Source organism: Scatophagus argus, chromosome 6 (assembly GCF_020382885.2).
Source record: "Scatophagus argus isolate fScaArg1 chromosome 6, fScaArg1.pri, whole genome shotgun sequence".
Classification (NCBI taxonomy): Eukaryota; Metazoa; Chordata; class Actinopteri; family Scatophagidae; genus Scatophagus; species Scatophagus argus.
The window spans coordinates 3,703,798-3,727,228 of record NC_058498.1 but is presented as its reverse complement, the minus strand read 5'-3'; the positions used below and the strand labels follow the sequence as shown (position 1 = coordinate 3,727,228).

At 43.5% G+C, this 23,431-nt stretch overlaps 2 protein-coding genes across 7 annotated transcripts; both read right to left on the bottom strand.

Moving 5' to 3' along the window:
* Nucleotide 1: 1 nt before the first annotated feature.
* On the bottom strand, nucleotides 2-7,889 carry LOC124060441. 2 transcript variants are annotated; one of them, XM_046391417.1, is made up of 15 exons: nucleotides 7,433-7,888; nucleotides 6,676-6,846; nucleotides 6,514-6,579; nucleotides 5,601-5,719; nucleotides 5,140-5,314; nucleotides 4,928-5,053; nucleotides 4,560-4,603; nucleotides 4,373-4,475; nucleotides 3,649-3,863; nucleotides 3,382-3,562; nucleotides 3,184-3,267; nucleotides 2,575-2,720; nucleotides 2,157-2,398; nucleotides 1,885-1,994; nucleotides 2-790 (listed from the first exon to the last, which is right to left on the bottom strand). In XM_046391417.1, exons 1-15 carry the CDS (start codon nucleotides 7,553-7,555, stop codon nucleotides 593-595), a joined length of 2,103 nt encoding a protein of 700 aa, XP_046247373.1. In that variant the 5' UTR covers nucleotides 7,556-7,888; the 3' UTR covers nucleotides 2-592. The 2 variants fall into 2 exon arrangements, with proteins under 2 accessions (XP_046247373.1, XP_046247374.1); XM_046391418.1 differs by lacking the exon at nucleotides 4,560-4,603 and having other exon boundaries at nucleotides 4,373-4,471; nucleotides 7,433-7,889.
* A 624-nt stretch (nucleotides 7,890-8,513) lies between these two features.
* Nucleotides 8,514-22,198, bottom strand: hps3 (HPS3 biogenesis of lysosomal organelles complex 2 subunit 1). 5 transcript variants are annotated; one of them, XM_046391413.1, is made up of 26 exons: nucleotides 21,413-22,151; nucleotides 21,090-21,371; nucleotides 20,921-21,048; nucleotides 20,189-20,386; nucleotides 20,019-20,090; nucleotides 19,618-19,711; nucleotides 19,388-19,461; nucleotides 18,710-18,922; nucleotides 18,112-18,181; nucleotides 17,733-17,821; nucleotides 17,277-17,391; nucleotides 16,710-16,860; nucleotides 16,534-16,616; nucleotides 16,266-16,440; nucleotides 15,994-16,075; nucleotides 15,665-15,822; nucleotides 13,128-13,236; nucleotides 12,753-12,991; nucleotides 11,865-12,042; nucleotides 11,413-11,646; nucleotides 10,905-11,102; nucleotides 10,611-10,796; nucleotides 10,371-10,475; nucleotides 9,567-9,773; nucleotides 9,371-9,458; nucleotides 8,514-9,126 (listed from the first exon to the last, which is right to left on the bottom strand). In XM_046391413.1, the coding sequence occupies exons 4-26, from the start codon at nucleotides 20,237-20,239 to the stop codon at nucleotides 8,999-9,001; spliced, it is 3,099 nt and encodes a 1,032-aa protein (XP_046247369.1). In that variant the 5' UTR covers nucleotides 20,240-20,386; nucleotides 20,921-21,048; nucleotides 21,090-21,371; nucleotides 21,413-22,151; the 3' UTR covers nucleotides 8,514-8,998. The 5 variants fall into 5 exon arrangements, with proteins under 5 accessions (XP_046247369.1, XP_046247372.1, XP_046247368.1 ...); XM_046391416.1 differs by having other exon boundaries at nucleotides 18,112-18,178; nucleotides 21,090-22,151; XM_046391412.1 differs by having other exon boundaries at nucleotides 21,137-22,151.
* Between the last annotated feature and the right edge of the window lie 1,233 nt (nucleotides 22,199-23,431).

Here is a 23,431-nt window from a genome sequence, read left to right as displayed (position 1 = left end):
CTTTGTTTTTCATAGATCCTTTGAAAACAAACTTTATTCAACATCTGATTGTGAAACAAAGATAATTACAATTACAAAAACTCTATACATTGTGGAGATCAGTTGAAAAAATAAAACTGGCCAATATCAAGTGAAAATTTATCTGTGAATAGCGTAAAATATTTCCTAGTTTATGAAATTATAAACAACAGCAGAAATACAATACAAAATGTGAAATAAGTATTAAAACAAACTATCCTGTAAATTGCCACCATGTATTGGAAGTTTGTGATATTGGAAATTGCAGCTAAAGTCTACTGGAATAATCACTTTTTAAAAAATTAAAACATGAATTAATTAATTAACCATTCCATCCTACTCTTCTTAAAACACATGATTGTTTCCTGACATTGCTAGAATTACACAGCTGACATATAAACCCAGCTCTGAAGGAAGAAAGCCCAAAATGACACAAACGGGTCTCATGAGTTACAGTGACTAACGTGATGAGCAGCTCACAGATCAGCACCAAAGTCTCAAACTGTGTTGTGGCTTTTTTCTCAGTCACATTGTTCATATCCTGCAGGAAACTTTAAGCTCCACAAAGTCAGCTTCAGCACCTTGTCCTCACTTGTATGCAGCTGTCCCCTACATCTCCTTCTGTCTGCAAACATGTAAAGCCTGAGGCCTCGCGCACAGCTCTACTCAGCAGCATCAGCAGGTCTGCAGCGCCTGCAGCTCCCCTCGGCAGGAAGAGCTCCAGGGCACAGGTGGAGGCGAAGGGCAAACGCACACCTGACATGTTCACGTCCTGGAAAATAAATTCAAGGCGAGGGTAAAGTCACATGGAGATTTATCAGAAGAAACAAAATGTGTGGAGGCAAAGAAAGGCTGTGATAATACAGACAGGTTGATACATTTTAGACAGAGAATGACTGACCACTGGATGTTCAATTTAATAAATCTGGTATTTCTCACTAAGCAATTTGAAAAGAGTATTTTAAATTTGGACACTTGAATTCTCAACTAACTTTGTGAACCAGAAACCAGAAAATGTACTTGACATAAACTTTCATAAACCAAAATAGCCTTTGGTAAATTTCAATGACAGGAATTTCAACCACAAAAAAAGCTGACCGAGTTGTTTTCAATCAGATGCTTCATTACTGTTAATAATGAGTAAGAATATCACAATAATGCGCCCCCCCCCCCCCAAAAAAATCTAATACCTCCATAAAGAGACTCACTGCATTTCACCTGATAGATCATGTGGGAAAGTCTGGACCAGACCTAATCACAGTCTGCACATTTTTTGTTTTGAGTAAAACAAAACCCCACACAACTGGCTCGTGCAACTTGAAGAACACAGCAAAACAGTGACATTAATGTGTTCAGAATTAAACAGGCTGCAATACAAACTTACAATCAGTTTTCATGGTCATGTTTTTTGTTTAAAGGTTATGAAATTGCATCGTCCCCATCTGTGGAGTTATATTTCCTATCCAGCAACAATGTCAGTTCAAAAACTTTTCTAAAGTCTTGGTTATTCAATATTCAGCTTGCTGGCTATGAGAAGCTGAGCTTCATTAACACGCTCTCCTGTCTCAAGTTAACTGACTGCACGTTCAAAGCTTTGAGTTAGTCCAGGCTGTTCAGTGGACTGGTTTGACAGACAGTAAGGATAGCATAGTTTTATTCAGTGTCTCTCAGTGAACCAGCCTTCACAATAGCTTCATTAAGTGGAATGTGAAACTGTGACATCTATTCAGATGTCATTAAAACATCCACGGGTTTCCTGCCAGAGCGTGTCAAAAAGTCTGCTGTGTAACCAGTCCATTAACTATCTGTCTATCCATCTATGTATGGCAAGCATAATCAACCTGCGCTGATCTGATAGATACAAACCTGAGAGTAAAAATGCAGACAGATCAGTCTGGGGAACCCAAGAGGAGGCAGATGATCAACTCCTGTGATGAAGGCGAGGAGGTCTTCAAAGGAAAAATCCGCCTGACCATCTGACAAGGATAAATTGTGAGTTATCATGTTCTCACAGGACACCTAAATATGTGCATCATCTCAGCGTCGCTTTAAAACCTTTCTCTCTATCAGTGCCTGATGCAAGGCCCACAACAGTCTTCATGTTCCTCGCTCATCATCCATCCAGCACACGTTCTTACCGCTGACCAAGCTCAGGACCGTGTCCCAGTGTTGGACTGTTGCTTCCTCAGCTGCCCTCAGCTCGCTGTCTGGACGGCCGTAGCAGACAGTGAAAAGCTGTTTGAACGCTTCCAGGGTCAGAGGCTGCTGCTGTGTGCTGGTCATCACCGGCTCAAACGCCTCCCAGTGGGACTCCACCATACTCCACAGCCCACCACAGCTGTTCAGCCCCTCTTTGAACTGGGAGATCATACTGGCCACCCTGAAGGATAGCAGCACAGACTGTGTGATACAGAGAACATGCAGTACGTTCATTCATAAATATACGAATACTGTGCATACAAAAGAAAATAATAGAACAAGAGACAGAAGATTGGAGGGCAGCAAGCACTAAAGTAAAAGTCTTATCATCTGTGTCTGTGTATGTGTGTGTCCTACCTGTGGAAAATATAATGTTTGACCAGGCGGATATAAATGGCTGGTATTTCATCAGAATGGGCTGAATAGATTCCAGAGATCCCACAGTTTGACACCCAGTCACACAGAGTGGGAGACAGCAGCTTCACATCAGTACAACTACGCAGCTACAAGAGAAGAAGAGAAGCTTTACTTGAGTGTGTGTGTGTGTGCGTGCGAGTGTGTCTATGCTTAATGGTGTATATGTGCACAGTGCAGCTCAGGTTAAAGTTTTGGGGTATTTTTGTCCATGTGATGGTGGAGAGATGAGGGAAAGAGGACAGGACATGCACCAAAGATCCCAGTTCAACAGATCTATTTGTGTGCAGTTTCGCTACACTATGGAGGAAAAGTGTTAATTAAAAAACAAAAAACAAAAAACAAAAGGAAAACTGTGGTTCATCCATATACACACACACAGAATTCACCATTTAAAAGGCACAGAAATTAATCATGTTGTATATTTTTATGTAATGGCCTTAGGGTACTGTGTTTTATATGAACAATTGTCACAAATAACATCTATACTGTCTTGTTTTTTTATATCCCACTTCGTAGTACATGTGTGTGACGTTCCCGTGTGTGTGCTACCTGTTGCAGTCTTATCTGTGCTTCAGCATCAACAATGTCACTCGAGCTGATGTCCTCCAAAGATGGATTCTGGCCACACATTGACTTTTACCATAAAACACAAGATTATGACAGAGAGAATACCAATGTTAAAATACAAAAGACAGCGGCTCTGCGTAATACACAGCAGTCTCTGCATGAGACGCAAAGCCACACAACCTGGTACAGTGCAGGGTGCAGACAACGAGGTCCAGGCCCTCCCTGAGTCAGAGACCAGCCAATCAGAAGGCCTGCTTCGTAATACTTCCTGTCTTCGAGAGCAGCGAGGTCATAGGTCAAGAAAAGACGCCCTGGGAGACCTTCAAACACAGAGCTTTCCTGCAGCTCCAGCAAAGTCAGTCTGCGTCAGAAGAAATTTTGTTTTATTCTTATACCATAAAGATTATGCTTTAATCAAAAATCATTATAGATTATAATAATCGTCACCTGAAGAACTCTCTGAGAGGTCCCTCGTGGCCCTCAGTCTCCTCCCCACTGAAGGAGACGATGGGTGTTGTCCTGAAGCAGAAACCGGGCCTCCTCACCTCCTTCAGAGCGCTGTCCAGCAGGTCTCTCCTCCTCACATGGATGTGGGTTTCTGCATCTCGATCCGTGTTCTCCTCTCTAAACAGTCTCAGGATGGTGTCCAGGTCGAGTGCAAACTGCACACCACAGAGACAGGTTTAACAGGAGACATAAAGAAATGGTGTCCTTTCCGTCCTTTAACAAATCATGGTACAAATAAACAAACACTTTAAAGATCAAAATTTGGTCAGAAGGTTGTTGTCCATCCATCCATTTTCTATCCTGTTTCATTTGTCAGGGTCGCGGCGAAGCTGGAGCCTATCCCAGGTGACTACGGGCGAGAGGCGGGGTTCACCCTGGACTGGTCGCCAGTCAATCGCAGGGCTGACACACACAAAGACGCACACACTCACACCTAGGGGGCAATGTAGAGCAGCCAATTAACCTAATGCACATTGCGGATTGTGGGAGGAAGCCAGCGTGTCAGGAGAAAACCCACGCAGGCACAGGGAGAACATGCAAGATGGGTCCAGACCCGGACTCAAACCCCGAACCCTCTTGCTGCGAGGTGACAGTATAAACCACTGCACCAGAAAGCTGCTGTATTGACTCTTTGTCTTGTGTGCTGTGGGTGACATGAACTCACCTCCTCGGTGCTGCTGCTGCCAACGTGAGGCTGGTTCTGTCTTCCCAGCTGCTCATCTTCACCCAGGCAGCTCTCTGTGCTGGCCTCCAGACAGAACTCCTTCCTTACAAGAGACAACACGTTCCCATTATTCAGTTACGTGACTTACCTGAATGTTTCCTCGTGGGAGCAGCTAACAATCTCTTGCCTGCTCAGCACAGGTGTCTCACTCCTAGAGCTCTGAGATTCTGCCTGTTGGGAGAAGAGTGTTTTAACTGTGTGCACTGTGGAAGTCTATGGGATGTCTATTTAATGTGTTCCTTCCTTCCTTAACATAAAGGCAGACCACTCTGTAGCACTCTTTTTTCTTTTTGTTTTGTGTTGATAGTGCTGTCGGAGCACTGAAGGAGAACACATTTGACTTATGGCTCTACTGTTGGGGAAACTGTGCACTCATTCATGTCCTTAATCTGTGATGATATTATAAAGAGAGATTTAAGTGGCAACAACAAATGACTGAATGTCAAAATGGTCACACGGAAGTTGAGGCAAAAATTCGGAGCAGCTGTGGTTTACCTGTGGGTGGTCCTGGTGGCTGAGGATGTACAGATCACCGTGTGCAGAGATCCTGAGCACCTGCTCGCCGGTCCAGCCGTCGGCAGGGGTGTCTGGGACAAAAAGCACCCTGGAGCCCTGCACACACTGGAAACCACACACATTATTAAATATAACCTGTAAATGCTGAAGTCAAACCAGCTCTTGCGGGGAGTCAGAGACACCACACACACCTGTAAGTATGTGAAGGAGAACCTCTGTCCCGCCCGTTTTACAAACCGTCCCCGGAAGAGCATCGCCAGCCGACTCTGCATCTGATTGGCCGACCAGCCATAGTCAATGGTGATGCGAGCGGTCATCCCCATGGCTGTCAGAGCTGTTCGTTCTTTGCGGTGTGGAGCAATGTGTCTTAAAGAGCAGAAAAGAATATTTACTTCATTTCTAAGTTTTTACTGGATAATACACACCAATAATTTAGGATTGTGTCAGGGGCAGGTGATCCTGATCTCAAGTGAACTTGTGTAAATATGTCACTGACAATGAATATCCACAGCACTTTCAATTTCAAGAAAACTTGAAACAGGAGCCACACATATCCATACCATTTTAGTTCTAATGTAGCAACCGACGTATCCCTGACGCTAATAATACAGTTGGACGAGACAGATGACACTGCAACAACAACACCTCTCACCTCTCCAGGTGAGCCAGGTGGTGTCCTCTGGGTAAACAGACCACATCTTTGACTACCAGTCCTGTCTTCTGCGGAGTGAGTCTCTTCCATTTGAGACGACTGGCTTTGTTTGGGGACGACTACAGCATACAGAGCAACAACATCACACTGCATCAACATGGTGGATCCACAAAACAGAGGGCTGCCGAAGCACCCAGAGCGGTGAACATGGACGTATTGATAAATCACAATCACACTTCACTTCACACATCATATTGTACAACAATCTTGGCATCAAATATAAAAAAGATTTGTTGCTTTTTGATATGAACCCAAACAGGAAAAAGGCAGCAAGTCTGAAAATTTTGCTCCAAATACAGCAGGAAACAACTGGTTGGAGCATGAATCAAAAGAGAACCAAAAAGTTGGTTAATTAGTCATTTAATCACAAAATATTTAAACATTTCATCACTATAATTGTTGGAAATAATCAGAAATGACCAAAATATGTTACTTCTCTGAAAGCTATGAGCTTTGCCTCAAACCTTTATAAAATAAATCACTTTGGGTTCAAACTGATCGTTTGAGAACTTATTGTGTCTGGGAAACTGCAGTGTGTATTACTCCCTATTTTTAAATGAGCAATCAATAATAATAATAATAAAAAAACATGAGATAAGAGAACACACAACTGTGAAAAACACATGATGGACACAAAAATGAGCGACAATAACTAAATAAATCAAGCATGCAAAGACAGATCTGTTTATGTTGACATGACTTTTGTTCTTTAATATCGTGTCCATCTAACTGGCATATAAGGACTGACTATGTGATAAAATGGTTTCTGTCTCTGTCTAAGCACACATCAGCCTTGCTGCAAAGTTCATGTTCTGATCAGGAAAATGACTAATAAAAACATTAGTTGACATACCAGAGAGGAATCGTTTGACTTTATCTCCACCAGCGCACTCTCAGATACCCTGAGAGGTGGAAATACCTGCATGGAGAGGAGGAAATAAGTCTCTACAACTATTCTCTGAATGTATTAAGTCATTATATGCCAACCAAACCCTCATTCCTCAAATTCACTGACCTCCATTTCTATCTCAATTTCCTCCATGAATACCAGGATGGGGGCACAGTGTCTGGCTTCTTCCTTGTGGGGAGGCTCTGACCTGAGCTTGACCTGCTGCCTGGGTTGGGTCTGAATCTGCAGCTCCGGTTCCTCCTCATAGTCAGGGACCAGAGGATGCTCAGCGCGTGTCTGGATTCAAGACAAAGGTGATTTTCACCGAGCTTGAACATACAAAAACTTTATTGGAGTAATATTTGACCAGCATAACTATATTTGGACTCAGGTGATGGAGTTGTGTACTTTGTCCACCACTGATTTGGTGTTACAGAATTTTCTCAATACCTGCAAAGCAAGAAACTAGAAATCTGAGAAAATGTTTATTTATGATTTGGGTGAACTGATCCTTTAATGTGACCGTCAGTCACATTATATTACTACATTGACATTAAGAATACAATCACTCTGTGATATCACATGGGGACCAATCACATGATCTTTAGTGACAAAGCGAAGGAATCAGCAGTCGTCCATCTTCCTGTCTATCATTGAACAAAGTTCCCAGACTCTTGGAAGACCCTAACTGTAGAGGGAAAACATTAAGTGTGTTAAGTGTATGTATTTAGATAGATTTTTTTAAAGTATGCAGTCATATTTTGGGGTTTTATCTGCAGAACTTCTCGCTCGATCTCTCTCTGATTGAAAGCCTGTTACTAAACACAGAGACGCTAAGCAGCAGTCTGAGGATAAGCACACATTAACACTTACCTACACTTACCTCAGAGTTGTGCACTTCCTCCTTCTCCTGTGCTGCTATCACCACACAGGACTCCTCTGAGGAGAACAGCTCCATCTCAATGTTTTCTGTGATGGCCAGCACTGCCTTCCTCTCACTCTTCATCCTGATACAACTTTTTTTTCAATCTCCTCTTTTACCTCCTTGTTATTCTTACTTTTTACACTTCTTCACTGTCCCTATCTCAGAATAATCTCCTTTTCACTCTTCCTTTAGTCGAATCCTCTCGCTGTGCCTTTTTGGCTTTTGTCTTAGATTCCTGTAGTTGCTCTGGCCTTAAATTTCCTCTGTTCTTTCCCTTTATTCATGGCTTTTCATCAAATTAATCTTTCTTGATTGTGTCCATGCATCTGCTGCATCTTTTCATTTCCTCTCTACTTTCACCCCCAAACAGTTAAGTGACCCTCCAAACATCTCAGCAGCTGAGCTCTCATTACCACAAGCTGAGATCTATCAGAGTCTAAAGCTCTGATTGGCTCAGAGTTGGGCTCTCGGGGTACGATTGGTTCTATGGACTCCTCTGAGCTCTCATTGGTTGAGAGTTGCATGAAACAGCTCGGGTTTAGCCTTACAACATGTTGGCCTGCTGGTGTTGACTCCAGGTTGTTGATACCAAAGTGTGAATAACGAATTCAAGTGTTTTAAAGTCTCAGATGCCTCACTTGGGGCAGATATAAAGTCATTTATCAACCTCTCATCACATGGGGGATAAACTGGTTTAAGATAAAATTGTTTTTGGATAAAGTCCAAAATACTTGCTTGGTTTATTGATCAGCAGCTGTTCCGCCTTCCTCAAAACAACCTCATATCAGAGAGATAGAAAGGTTTTCACTCAGCTGTGACAGTAGGGGTGAAGAAACAGAGTGGTAAGTGGATAGGTATTTACAGCATAATGGAAGCGCTGATCTAATCAATGTTTTCTCCTTTTTTTTTTGCATACTCTGAATGAAGAAATATGTAAATCTGATAACGATGAACACAACAGCTCTTAGGTGTTTTAGTTCAGCTTCCTGGTTTTAGGAGCACCAAACTAACCCAAACTAATAAATAAAAATAAACACAGTAGCATTTACATTTTAATGACAACATACAATATACATGTCCAATACTTAGAAAAGTTTCTCTCCAGCTACGTCAGCAGGGGATACAAACATATTTTAAAATGTTACAAAAATGACAACATATTGCAATATGAACGGCACAGAAATGCAAACCAATATCTATGTTACCTGCTGTAAATACTCTTTTCTGTTCCCATACATCTTGCACATTCTATTCTTTTCTATCTAAAAGTCAGAGGATACGTGTTCAGTGTCATGTTCAGTTTAACTGCTTCATACTCAGAAGCTGGTCAAGTTACTTGTGCCATCATAAATGTGCAAAAGCTGTACATGTTTGTCTGTGGACAAACAAACCGCTTGTCACAGCAGAGAGATTAGAGAGCCAGGAAGATGTCGTGAGTGTTACCAAGTCAAATCATCCATAAACACCACTGCTGGGGTCTTTTGAGCAAGTCACTGTGTGTGTGTGTGTGTGTGTGTGTGTGTATCAGGCCAACAGGTGCCTCTGGCTACACGTCAGCAGGTAAGGCAGGAAGTATGCAGCGGTGCCGTCGTCAGGTATCAGCTCCAAGAACTCTGCGGGGCTCGTCTCCATGGCCACCACAACCAGCGTCTCTGACATGGAAAGTAGCAGTGATTTAGCAATACACTCATATATAATATAATACAGTGATACTTCAGATGTAATTCCCAATTGTTGTTTCAAATCACGGGAGCCACACTGTCACTCTGGACAACGTCAAGTTAAAAATGAGGAGGTAGTCGGTGACAGAGCTGCAGTATGTCAAGTGCTCTTCTGGCCTTAAACCCAAAACAAACTACTGGGATGCTTTTAACAAAGTGATGGAAAAGTTTCTACCTTTGAGAGCAGCCAACAGGATGCTGTTGTCTGCGGCAGCTCTCGTCCTGTTACAAAGCTCGGGGAGCAGCTTCTGCCACCACAACGCCTGCAGAGACGAGACAAGTCAGGCAGAGCGACGCACTTCTGAGAGTCACGGTAAAACTACAGACGGGATGCACGCACTTCACAGCTCAGGCTAACGCTCGGTACAGACCATGTTTTTGTCTTGTAACTGGTGATTGGCGTATGCTATGATGGCCTGAGGACATCGGTCCAGCAGCTTTTCAATGCTGCTGTCGTACTGCCCCCTTCTGGTGGCACAGAGGAGGTGCAGGCTGAAGCCCCATAAGGTTTCCTCTGAGAGAAGCTCCAAGAGAGGCACAATGGAGCCCACAGACAGGGATGGACCACACAGGACAGACTGGAGACACAGGAATGATTTAGATTGTTATTAAGGTGGATGCTGTGTTGGCTAATGTAAGCTAAAGTTGGCATTGCGGTGTAACTGTGATTACTGAAATTACTGGGTCAGTTTGCAAACTTTGAACTTTTGTTGAGATCTAAATCCAAGGTTTTAGAAGCACTGAGGTGCTATGCTGAAGTAGCATCAAAAGCTCAGATTTTCTATTTCAGTTTTATTTTATATTTGCTTAACTCTGTTTTGCCGAGTTTGTCTTTTAATGGCCTAAACGTTATTTCCCCTGCTCTGCCAGGAATAATTTCCTTGTGAAAAATAGTAGTAGTTGCAGCCTTATTACTGTTATATTATATTTTAGCATTTACCATTATTATCATGGTCTCATTGCTCATTGTTTAACAACTGCCTGCTCGAAGTCTACATTTTGGTTAAATAACTAGTGGGTCTATGGTTTTTAAAACAGTCTATGGTGTGTTAGTCAGGCCTTAATGTCTTACTGCCAGTTCAGTTCCATGCATAGATTATCATCTATACATACAGAAGTCCATTTATACATACATGCAGTTTTACTGGCAGACTTACTGGCATTTTGTTCATTACCTGCAGTTTGTATAGCGCCTCCTGGTGTTGGGGACTGGTCGTATGAGCTGGATTAAGAACCGCGAGCCACGGGTACAGAGGACCGTAGTGGGAGCACGAGTTGATCTGAAACACACACAAACATGCAGAACTTCTCAGTGCACAAAAGTTAACGTATTAAGACGGTGATAAAATATCACCTGCCACATTTCAAGCTCTTTAACAAACAGAAACAGCAGCAGTAACTTTCAGGTACTGTACCAGATCATCAGCGCTCTTCAGCGGCCTGCGTCTTGCGTGTGGAGGGTTGGGGTTTGTGTTTATCAGTCGGTCGATATAGACAGACACCAGCCGGAACAGAAGTTCCTGGATGATGGCTTCCTGTGAGGAGGCCATGAGTATCGCCTCCCAGAAATCCACCTGTAAGCAATTCTCACAGCCCAGCTCCTAAGAACAAACACACACACACACACACACGCTCTGACAGATCAGTCTGATGATTTTACTTGTAGCCTTGTAGCTCTGAAGCACCAGGTGCTAGTGACATACACAGACCTTGAATATCTGATCAGCCTGTTCCAGCTGAACTTTGTTGTTCTCATGCAAAGCCACCATGGCAGCCACAAGCAGCGCTGGGTGAGACTTTGCCAACTGGCGAGACAACGCTGTGGGACAGATGTGTTTGTGCTGGCATCCACCTCTGACGTGCACCAACAGCCTTGACTCCTCTATGAACCCGTACACCAGCAGCATCTGAACACACACACACAAACAGTCCTCAGGAATTCATGCTCCCAGTTCACTATTTTATCTTCAAGCTGTTTCATTTGTTATTTTATTCCTTGGGATTATGCCTTCTTTAACTCGTCCTTTTTATGTGAAGCACTTTGTAACGCCAGTTTTGAAATACAGCACAGCACAGCACAGCACATGGTCATCTCGCTAAAACATACTACATAATTGATGATAATATATAATAAATGTGCTTTGATAACAAGTATGTATTGAGACAGACCAGTTATTGTAAGATCCAAACTGTACACACACACACGGCCCCTCTAACCTCACTGTGTCTTTCCATCAGCTGTGTGAACTGTGGTAGGTCATCCAAAAGCAGCATCATGGTTGCCATGGTGATTGTCAGTGTAACCGACACTTCGTAGGTGTCCTCCAGGTGTTGTAAGATCTGCAGCGTACGGGCAGGACTGATGTTTAACATGGTCGGGCTGGCACACACGCTGACCAGCTGTGAGGGCTCTGATTGGCTGAAAATGTCTATGACCTCATCAGCTACTTCCTGCAGAAAGAGGGACATTTTCTTGTGTTTCCTTGTGTAATATTTTTATTGTAATTCATGTGTGTAGTGTAACCAACAAAAGGCTGATAAACTGATAAAACAGATACCTGAATACTAACAATAGGCTGTACAGAAGCCTTCTTGTTGTCACTTTTCATCTAAGCTAAAGAAGACCTTTATGAAGATGATAACTTTGGGATGCGGCTGCCTGTGTGTACCTGACTGAGGCTCTGCTCTGTTTCTTCTAAGAGGTAATGTGTCAGGTAAAACAGGAAGCCGGGGCCATAGGAGCCAGGGCTGCTGGGAAGCGGGCGGTTACGGGCGATGACCTCTGCGACTGACAGACCAGACATCCTGTAGTAGGGCAAAGCCAGGTGGCAGTCGCTCTGACTGGCCCTGACAGAGCAAAAGAAGAAAACAGAGTTAAAACTTTTAGATGACAAAGAGATCATAAATTCACCTATAAATCAAACAATAACAACAACAATTAACAGATCAGTCAGTAACAAAAATGAATGGTAACTGCAGGCCTAAACAGAAGATAGAGATTCTAGGATGTTGACACATAACACATAATGACAGCCAATGCAATTACTGAGACAAAACATCAATAAAAATACATATTAAGAGTGAAGTAAAATGAGTATGGATTAAGTAACTTTATAGGATTATACAACAGATTTTAATCCTTACTAGACCAAATGGCCCACTCTAAATGCTTCCAACAAGCTCATCGTTCTGCATTTCCTTTAACAACCACAGGGTTAAACCTTAATCCAAAGAGCGGATTAACACCATGCTGAACATTTAGATTGCTGCCCTCTCTGGTTTAAAGTTTCGAGCTTGTTTCACCTCTGATCACACCCAGGATCTCTGACAGGTGTGGTTGGGTGAGGTCTGAATTTGCTCTCTTGCAGTGATGTCACCAGGTGCTAATAAATGTGTGATACGTAAATGTGACCAGCTGCTGGTTGGTCGCAGGAACATCTAGTGATCAAGATCACGACTAACCCCTGCGTACTGAAATGCTATTGCTGCTTCATTACTGGCATTAAGATATTTTTAAACAGTTTAAAGCGGATGTTTGTGTTGACGCGTGTGTGTACCTGCTGAAACAGTCTGCCAGCAGGGCACAGTTCTGCCTGAGGGCTTCCTCCAGTTCTTGACGTTCTGCCTGTTTGTTCCTATCCGCCTGCAGAGACGCCGCGGCGTCCCCCTCACTGTTCTGCTGCTGCACTGATGTTTGGAGTAAGGAGGCGCGGAGGAGGAGGTGAGCTTCACTGAGGAGGTGCCGGAGGCTTTGAGCCTGCGGGCTGGTCTCCACATACCGCTGACTGTATTCAACCTGACCCACACGTTCAGACACACAGGTGGACATTCAAATGTCTTTTCATGTTTGTCTTTGCTTTGCTTTTCTCTTCTCTGCATGCACACGATTCTGATAGGGACCTACGAGAGTTAATAAAGTAAGTGTGTGTTACCATCTCTTGGTAAAGGGTGAGGGGGGAGACAGTGTCGACCACGTAGAGGTTCCATCCGTGTCCCGCTGTGCTGGTTTCTTTGGGAGAAGACATCGTCCACTTCCTGCTCCTGAGGTCACACAGCGAGGTAACAAACAGGTACAATCAAACAGAGACAAGCTGAATGCCACCGTCTTAGCTAATCTCAAAATCTGCAGACTGCTCAAAGTGAACTTTCCATGATTCGTGGAATCACTGATGTCAACACGACAGGACAAAGGTGTAAACATACGTTAGCTGCTGTGCATAATTTGTCCCCAGTCTGGAGTCTAAGAAGTGGGAAACGTCTGAATATCTCCTATGAGAACATAAAGGCCTTGACATCAACTCCTGGACGTGTCAGTAACTGCTGATGTTCATCTCTGGTGTTTCTTTACCTTCATTTTGTTCTAGTTGTTCTTTTATTGGCTGTGTGCATGTATCTTTACAGCACACACACACACACACACACACACACACGCACAGTAAACTGCACATTGCATGGCTGCTTTTCCACAAACCAAGCAGAAAAATGATTCCTTGTGTGATGACCTCATGCGTGCATTAGAAAGAGCAGGTTGTATACTGTCATCATGAGTACTACAGTATCTGCATCACCATCATACTCCCAGTGAAGAACAACATCTTGGATAGCATGAGAAGTAATAACATCAAACCATAATGTAGGCATTACCTTGTGTTTTTTTTCTGGGGCAGGTACTAAGGGCAGATACTGAATATTAGCAACTAAGGAGACCAATCATAATTCTACTTTTTCAGTAATCAGTGATAGAAAGTAACTAAACACAATTTGGTAAAGTACTTTACTTCAGTAAAATTTGCGTATTTCAATTTTCTGCTGCTTTATACTTCCGCTCCACTACATTTATTTTGTAGGCAAATATTTAACTTTTTATACATTTACTGATTTTTACATTCATTTGAGCACATTAGTTACTGGTTACTTAGCAGATTCAGTTAATTCAGTGCTGACATCCTGTCATTTGTTATGTGTAACCAATCAGATGTCAGGAGTCGTGGGTGGGACAAAGCGGTGACCACAGACAGGCAGCCACATCAGAGCCGAAGTAGCACATTTTCAAACTAATTTATTGTATCAGCAGTGAGACAAAAAGGAACACAGACACTAATACTGAATATCTGACCAGATATTCTGTTGGTTTATTCCTGCTATAATGCAGGACTACATCTCACATGACCAAGCAAACATGTTAGTGAACTGTTAATGAACAGGTCAACTGGGTAAAAAGGCAATCTGAGGCATGTGGCTTTTATTGTGTGTGTGTTTATTTAACTATACATCACAAAGTGAGTTTGTGCATAACAGAGATTTCCTCCTCTAAAACACTTGCAGTGCTGTTCTGCCTCTGCCATTGTTGCACATATTTGGACAAAATTCTACTTAAAATCCATCTGTTTTGGAACATGTTGCATGCAGTCAGGTGTGCGTAACACTGAATCATTTATTATAAATGTTAAATGCTAAATTAGCCAATCAAAACCCCAAACTTTCTAATTCAGTCCTAATGAGATTAGTTTGTGAGGAGGAAAGTCCCACACACTCCGAGGACAGTTAGACAGGTTAAGGTTGGACAGATTTAGGGACTACGACAGGAAACGTTGTCACTTTTAGACCAAGCTGTGAGGGCACAACGAAATGTGTAAATCCATTTGTGTCGGCACAAATCTAAAAAGCTGATACACAGAAGAGGAAAAATGAACGGGGAAAATGACTGCTCTTAACTTTTCTTTAGTGACAGAAATTAGTTTGGTTTGCAGGACAACATTTGGCTACAGTCAAATGTAAGCTTGAAATGATTGGATGTAATCAATAATCATGTGCATTCAAATTGCTTGTTGAGTAAGTCAGATAAGATATCACATTAAAAAGCGCTTTTCTTTCCTCTCATCCTGTTTTTTTTAATAAAGTGGAACCTTTTCTTCACTTACAAACACGGTGAGACTGAAGGAGAGACGACCTGAGATGCTGAGAGGAAAATTTAATGACCTTAAAAGTGAAATACAGTCCAAACAGTCAAGGTTTACCTTCCACATACGAGCTAATCTAAAGATTGGGTTAATAGTCATCTGTTCAGGTGAGCATCTTAGTGCAGCTTGGTCTTGAAGTGACAACAGACACGAGGGTTGGGGGTTGGTGGTTGGGGGTTGGAGGTGGGGTTGTTGGGGTTTGTCTTACAGGAAGGGGCGTGACAGAAGGCTCTCCAGAGCCGGCGTGGTAGCGGGATCGATTCCCACCGCCAGGAAAACACCAGTCAGCATGGTGTGCTCTTTCAACTCGCTAAAACAACAACATACACACAGTAAACAAGTTTATAAATGGTTGTACGCCTGCACACAGACCTCACCGGTGCTGAGAGATCCCTCTTTAGAGCAACTGGGTCGCCGAAAACTACAGTTTTCAGTACGATCTGTTCACCGTCACAGTCACATGTTTATCTATGAGTGTGTGTGCGTGTGTTTCCGTGTGTGTGACTTACAGGCCTCTGCGCTGTGTGCTGCGTTCGCTCTCCTCTGGTGTCTCCATGTTGGCGGTGGACAGCAGGATGACATGGCGGCCGTAGACACACACTGACCGCAGACCGATAAACAGCTGCATCCTGAGCGCACACACCTCCAGGCTGCCAGGTGGACAGGCCTTCACACACACACACAGGGAGACAGACGCACAGTGCACGATTATTAAAGGAAGCTCTCTCAGAAATAGACAAATATTTAAACATGTACCCTACATACAAAGATTCATAACACTCAACACCACAAAATACAACCACAAATTATTGGACTGAATTACTGAACAGGCTCACACCTTCATGGTGGTATCGATGTAGGGGTCTTCGATCCTGGCTGCTACAGCCACACAGTGCACTGTGAAACACTGCAGTGCGTTCCTGTCACACAGATGCCAAGATAAAAACATGGTTTCTCAGAAAACCACTCCAACAGCTTTGGTGTTTAAACATTTTGTCCAAACTGATTTTTAAACATGAGAATGATGTGGATTTTGTCTTATCAGTTGCTTCAGAGCAAAGCTGTGATTCAGTGAATTGAGGTCCACGCCAAACGAGTCCGCAGACGTACTTGGTTATGACATGCAACAGGTGGTCTGTTAGCACCGCCTCCAGGACCTTCTCTGGATACTGATAGGTTGAGAGAAGCTCAACACCACCCTTCAGACTGTACAGGTAGCCCACGGAGGGGAGAGAGAAGAAGCAGAACACACATTCTGGTTCCTCCTGAGACACTGACTGGTTACCTGAGAGACAGACAGACAGACAGACAGACAGACACAAGCATGAACTAAGCTGTTCTAACTCAGCTTAACTACAAATCAAGTCCCTGTACTGACTGGTGAACATTGGGTAGAGCTGCAGGGAGTGCAGCTGAGTCTCCTCCACACTGCAGGCCTGGAAGAAGTCCGGAGTGAAACGCCTGCAAGACAGAAATGACACAAGTTAAACGGCATGAAGATCTGAAGGTTGAACAAGTTCTCAGAAATACACACACACACACACACACACACACCTGAAGAGAACATATGAGAGTGTGTATTGTCCTCTGTCCTCCAGCCCAGTCTGTTCAATGCTGACGGAGATGTCACAGTCTTTAGCTCGATCACCGAGCAGCTCCTGGTGTCTCGGGAGGACCAGAAAGTCCATCTGGTCTTCTAGATGATCTGTTGCGCGCGCGCACACACACACACACACACACACACACACACACACACACACACACACACACACACACACACACACACACACACACACACACACAGTAAATCTTAATGATAGCTAGCTGTGAAGAGAACTGTGAAGGAAAATATTAAAAAATGAGTATATTCAACAGCTTTTGGTGCTTAAAGAACACGTTTGACACATAAGAAAATCCTCTGCCTTGCAGATGAGCAAAGACAAAGTGCAGCAGATGAATGTGAAGAGCTGCTTTTCATCTGTTATTTAAAAGGGCAGTTTTGTCATGTGTCAGGCTTTGATTTTTTTAGTGCATTTTCATAAATTATATCATGAAAACAAACAGGGATGCTTAACATTAAGAATTTTAACTTCAAGACATTTTAACAAGTGTTGTTACAACCTTTCTTCGTGTCTGATGATTCTTCCAGGGTTATCGGTTCAAGTGATGCATCCAGTTTCAACACGAGCACCTCCAGCTCCGCCTGCACCGCCACATATCCTGCACATAGCGCCACCTAGTGGACACATGAGCTGTTAGAGTATTTTTAGTGGTTTCAACTAAACAAAAGCAAATGCAAATCTGTTCCGTAAAGGAAGGATTTCCCCTCTCTTTATGTACTTCTGATTTTTCTAGTTATTTCACCAACAAATTGTTGGATAAAACACCGTGTGGGCATAGGGTTGATATTTTTGTCTGCATTCATGCAACTGTATCACATAAAACTGTAAAACACAATATGGATTATAATTACTGCATATAACAACTCAACAAAGTAGTCATAAGATCATGTATACCCATACGCTCAAGCAAAAGAAACCAAAGAGAAATGAGGGATAAAAAGTAGTCTGAAAGCACCTGTTTAGGTTTGATTTGTGGAAGATGCAGGATCACTGAACGTTCAAAATCCAGGACAGAAACGTTCTGGTTTGAAGTTGAGGTCTGAGCTAAAAATCAAGGCGAGGAGAAATGAGTCAGATCAGGACACCGAACCCGTTCATCACCAGTCACAGAGAATATTAATCCCCTTTATGTCCAGAAAAGACACTAATGATCAGTGCTGAAAAGCCAGTGACGTTTGAGGTTCTTTACAACAACTGGACTCCTTTTGTCTCACAGCACATGAAGACTCACTTTCCTTGACTCCACTACAATTTACACACTTGTACATTTGTACCACAAGTATTGGTACAAAACCATCTTCAGACCTGAAAAATTTTCACCTTCCTTGGGTTACCTTGACTGTGGCTGGAGCTCTGCTGTGTGTTCGGCCAGGTGCTCTGAATGATCTGCTGACTCTGACTCTGCTGGGGGGTTTTTAGAGAAAGAAACGTTAGGTTTTTTTATTTACATTTAGTGTATCAGTAAGAGTTAACCTGTTAAATGTTTAGAGCAGGTGACAAAAACAGATACACCTGATGATAAATGATGATAAATGCAACACATTTGACACCTGAATACTTTATGATGGTTTGCAAACACAATGAAATGTTAGAATCTTTCTGTTTCTGTCTCTTGGTGGAAAAATATCTTTAACTGAATACTGTGTTTTTATGGTACACATGGAGAAATTCACAGGATTTTTCAAGCCTGGCTACCATCAAACCATCACAAAGATTTTAGCTAATCCAGGTGTTCTACTCCTGCTGTGAAATCAGCCAGCTTTTGTCTCTTTAACTAATACCGGTTCACACTTTAGATTATCCCTCAATGTGTTACGCTTCAGTCCAACACCTTGTTTCAGGAATTAGACCACATTAAGAAAGTAAAAACGCAATTTCATTTTAGTGATTTAAATTCACATAATTCACACAGATCAGCAGTTGGATTCTTACCAGGCTCTGCTGGTTCTGTTTCCTCAAAGTGAACAGAACCAGAGTGTTCTCACAGCCGACCAGAAGGTCTCCCGTAACGGAGCAACATGCCACAGCGACAGGACGTTCTGACAGAGGGATCTCAATGATCTCCATCTGCACGCTGCCCCGCACAGACGCCCCACGCAGCAGGTGACCCAACAAACGCACCCCGACACGGGCCTTCTCCTCTGCCTGAAGGCAAAGCAGGAAGTAAATGCATTAACATAAATGGAGAAAAGAATTTTCACGGAGATGGTAGGTGAGAAACTGAACTAAAAACATTAAGATGGTGGAAGGATTGACATCAAACTGCTTTTAAAAGGGATTAAAGACCGGACCTTTAAGCTTTAAAAGCTCATTTGTCTGTGTGGTAAATTCACACACACATCAGCGGATCAGGATAAACTTAAGATGAGTTTAATGTTAATGCCACACTGGAGTTTCCGACGGTCATCCTTGTCATTTTCCCTTATATTGTTTTCCGGCTCATACAGCACTTTTACTGAACAAAAGCGGCACTTTTTTTACATGATTACATTAAGCTCACATGTTTGCGTCAAATCACATCAGATGCAGAAAGCAGGATGAGGTGCATTTATGTTTCGTGGCACTATGATAAAAAGTATTTGGGAGACGGCTCAGCTGGTCAATGTGCACCTGGAAGCGCCAGTTGGTGTAGGCTCTCAGATAGGTGGCGCTGTTCTTCTCCTCAATGGTCACCAGGTAATCTCCTGGATGTGAGGGAGGAGGTAGAGAGGAGAGAAAACGATGTTACAAACTGCTACTGCCATCAGCTAACACACAGCTGAATATCGACGCGTGTGCAGTGCAGCTGCATGCTGTTGCAGAGGCCGAGGCTGCCGAAGGACGACAGGCGGCGTTTTTACCCATCATGCTGTGCTGGATGCTCTTCACAGTGCCCATGGTGGCGAATCGACAGATGAGAGGGCAGCCCTTCTGCTCCACACTGTAGGCCTCCACCTTAGTTCAGTTTAACACAACACAACATGGTCAGCATCCTGCAGAAACCTCTCATCCCAGCATTCAGGTAAAGTGATGTGACTCAGCGAGTATCCCCACAGTCTGAAGGTGTTTAGGTTTCCTTTTATGAGGTTACACTAATTCTGTACATAGGAGTCAATATTAGTTTATGATAGTTAATGGATATCCACTTAATAAGGTATCACAGATTTTACCAGAGATGGTAAAGCTGCACAAAGTTAATTTCACACCAATAAGCCCAAAAACAAGACAGCCATGGTTAAAAATCTGATATTTTAAAGGTAACCTTGCATCCTCCAGTCGCCACCACAAACAGCGCTCCACCTCCACAGCAGACCAGTCCAGGCTGCTGCTCCACCTGCCCACAGAGGAAGGAGCAGATTAGTTAGGACCTGACACACACTTGAAACAAGTGAATTAAACAAACAGATCCACCAGCAGCCAGGCTCTGCTTACCTGTACTATCTGCTGTGAGGAGAAGGGATGGCAGTTGTAGACGTGCACCATGTTTGGTCCACTTCTACGAGAGCAGATTCAGTCCAGGGTGGAACTTTAACTAATTATTTGCTTGTTCTTTTTCTTCTTCTGTCGGGTGAGAAACCTTTAAACTGCACTGCTTTATTTGCTGCAGGCTTCATTCAGCAGCTGCCATCACTGAAAATAACGCACAAAAGAATTTGTGAAACTCGAAATCAGCTGGAATTTTGGCTTTTCATACACGTAAGTGGCTCAGGTCACAAACACATCATTACAAAACAAGTCCTGTATTTTCTCAGTTGATTTATGTAACCCTGCAAATACCAGAAGTCTTGCTTTTATTTGAGCAGTTAAATCAAATATGACTTTATCGTATATTAATCACATTTCTTGTGTTTATCATATGTGGAGTAGCATTTTACATTTCTGACATTTTACTTGACAGTGAATTAAATGTCTTGACATTTTTGGGCTGAAACAGCATTTCATATGCACTGAAGTAACAAATAACCACATGCGGTTTTCAGCCTCTGCATGAATTTCACATGACATCACACATCACAGTAAAATGGAGGTAACGAAGTTTTGTTTGCGCTGCTTAAAGCGCTGAAAAGAAGAACTGCGTTACAGTTTACTGATAACACGACTAGTGGATGCCTTCCTGTTGTGTCATCGTATCAACCGAAAAACACCTTTTAAAAACGTTCTTACGCAGGATTTAGCTCGACCCCCTCTGAGAGCACCGAAGGCACCTCCACAACACCGTCTCGACCTCGACATCAGGGCCCTCAGTGGAAATGAAAAACGTTTAATGACGAATTCCGCTTTCCCTGCATCTCCTCCTGCAGTAGCTGAAACGAGTCTGTCCCGTCTCTCTAACCTCCTGCAGTAGCTGAAACGGGTCTGTCCCGGGTCAGTCTCTCTAACCTCCTGCAGTAGCTGAAACGGGTCTGTCCCGGGTCAGTCTCTCTAACCTCCTGCAGTAGCTGAAACGGGTCTGTCCCGGGTCAGTCTCTCTAACCTCCTGCAGTAGCTGAAACGGGTCTGTCCCGGGTCAGTCTCTCTAACCTCCTGCAGTAGCTGAAACGGGTCTGTCCCGGGTCAGTCTCTCTAACCTCCTGCAGTAGCTGAAACGGGTCTGTCCCGGGTCAGTCTCTCTAACCTCCTGCAGTAGCTGAAACGGGTCTGTCCCGTCTCTCTAACCTCCTGCAGTAGCTGAAACGGGTCTGTCCCGGGTCAGTCTCTCTAACCTCCTGCAGTAGCTGAAACGGGTCTGTCCCGGGTCAGTCTCTCTAACCTCCTGCAGTAGCTGAAACGGGTCTGTCCCGTCTCTCTAACCTCCTGCAGTAGCTGAAACGGGTCTGTCCCGTCTCTCTAACCTCCTGCAGTAGCTGAAACGGGTCTGTCCCGTCTCTCTAACCTCCTGCAGTAGCTGAAACGGGTCTGTCCCGGGTCAGTCTCTCTAACCTCCTGTAGTAGCTGAAACGGGTCTGTCCCGGGTCAGTCTCTCTAACCTCCTGCAGTAGCTGAAACGGGTCTGTCCCGGGTCAGTCTCTCTAACCTCCTGCAGTAGCTGAAACGGGTCTGTCCCGTCTCTCTAACCTCCTGCAGTAGCTGAAACGGGTCTGTCCCGGGTCAGTCTCTCTAACCTCCTGCAGTAGCTGAAGCGGGTCTGTCCCGGGCCAGTCCCTCTAATCGATATCACATGCCGCAGTCTTGTGAGCAGCTGAGGGTGTGCCGGCTCAGGCCAGATGAACAGATTTCTTCTCCACTTTACTCGCACAGGCCGCAGCTGTTTGAGTCGCTACGGAAAACGAGAGGCAGTTTTATCAAAAAGTACCTTCTTTGCTGCGCTTACGGGTTCCGTTTCTTCTCTCTTCCTGCTTGTCAACTCACCGCCGCAGCTTATTGATTTCACGCTGCAAAGCAGGAAGTAAACCGTCAACCACAACAACAAGCGCCCGCCCACTCTCGTTTTTCATTGGCTAACATTCCCGCTTGTTATCGTGTTTGACGTTCCTATTGGCTATCGAAGTGACATAAACAAAAGTGGTATCTACTGTTATGATTTCTATTTTTCTGTTAGAAATATTTATTTCCGTTTTTAAATTATATTGTGACGCAGCAGTGTTCTATTCAGTCTTGAAAACTAGAGATAGAAATAAAGATCAGTTGAAAGTTTAATTCAATAATATGATTGATTAAATTCCACAGATCATTTGTGGAACCTCAAAACGTGAAAAGAAATCCTTAAAGTGTTTTTGAATGTAATAAATTCAGTCATCAGAATATTTTTGAAAACTGGTTCAAGACATGAATTGTTTCATAAAACTTAAATTTGACCACTTTCCTGTTAATCTGCAGATGCTCAGTATCCGGCAGCAGAGGAAGTGGGACATTTACACATAGATGGACCAAGACCATGCAGGAGGTCCCTGTCAGCAGGCAGACAGCCCAGTGACTTTCCCAGTCAGTTGACGGTCAGCTGATGGTTCAGTACATGGCCAGAAGCTGTTTGAAGATGAGGCTTCTCTGATGGACTACAAACAGTACTCAGACAGTCAGGGATGTCCAGTAACAAAGTTTTGGCCATTTATAACTGTCACAATTCAACATGGTGGATCCACTGATTTCAGGGAGTGGCACCACCATTGCACTGCCACCCAGACCTTGAACTTCACTGACCACTGCATGAACAAAGTCAGTCAGGAGGTCTGGGGGTTCTGAGTTAGTGACTGCACGGACAATATAAGAAATATAAGAAAATACGAAGGACAGTGAAAGTCCAAAATCTGATGGGAAGAGAAGCAGTGGAGCAGCAGGGGGTGCACTTGATATAATACTGGATATGATAAGATAAGATCATTTCCTATATTATCCCACAATGGGGAAATTCACATGATCAAAACAATTATAAAGTATTTAATGTGTTCTTAACACCATCTTATTTATAATAAAAGAATAAACCCGTCTAAGTCCTGTTTATTTTTATATTACAGCTTCCAGATGTTACTTCCTCCAGGCCTCCTGCTCCCCTGTTGCCTGGCTCCACCTCCTCCACTGCTGAACGTGTTACATCCACCTGGATGGATGACCCATGAAAGTTCAGGAATTCCTCCCATGTTTTCTGTTTCGGTTCTCTGAGTGGGTCATGCAGATGAAAAGAGGCAACAACGTAAAGAGGAGGTTTAGCAATGTGGACAGTGCAGATAACCTCATCCT

What these genes read in the sequence shown, in the direction of transcription:
- LOC124060441 (XM_046391417.1), bottom strand. Translation starts at nt 7,555, where the DNA reads ATGAAGAGTGAGAGGAAGGCAGTGCTGGCCATCACAGAAAACATTGAG. An exon ending in AGTCAAACGATTCCTCTCTG is followed by an intron (nt 5,720 to 6,513) that starts GTATGTCAACTA and finishes TGTATGCTGTAG; the next exon opens with TCGTCCCCAAACAAAGCCAG. An exon ending in GGTCCTGAGCTTGGTCAGCG is followed by an intron (nt 1,995 to 2,156) that starts GTAAGAACGTGT and finishes TATCCTTGTCAG; the next exon opens with ATGGTCAGGCGGATTTTTCC.
- hps3 (XM_046391415.1), bottom strand. Translation starts at nt 20,239, where the DNA reads ATGGTGCACGTCTACAACTGCCATCCCTTCTCCTCACAGCAGATAGTA. An exon ending in AGCACACAGCGCAGAGGCCT is followed by an intron (nt 13,237 to 15,664) that starts GTAAGTCACACA and finishes GTGTGACCTCAG; the next exon opens with GAGCAGGAAGTGGACGATGT. An exon ending in TCACCCTTTACCAAGAGATG is followed by an intron (nt 12,992 to 13,127) that starts GTAACACACACT and finishes CGTGTGGGTCAG; the next exon opens with GTTGAATACAGTCAGCGGTA.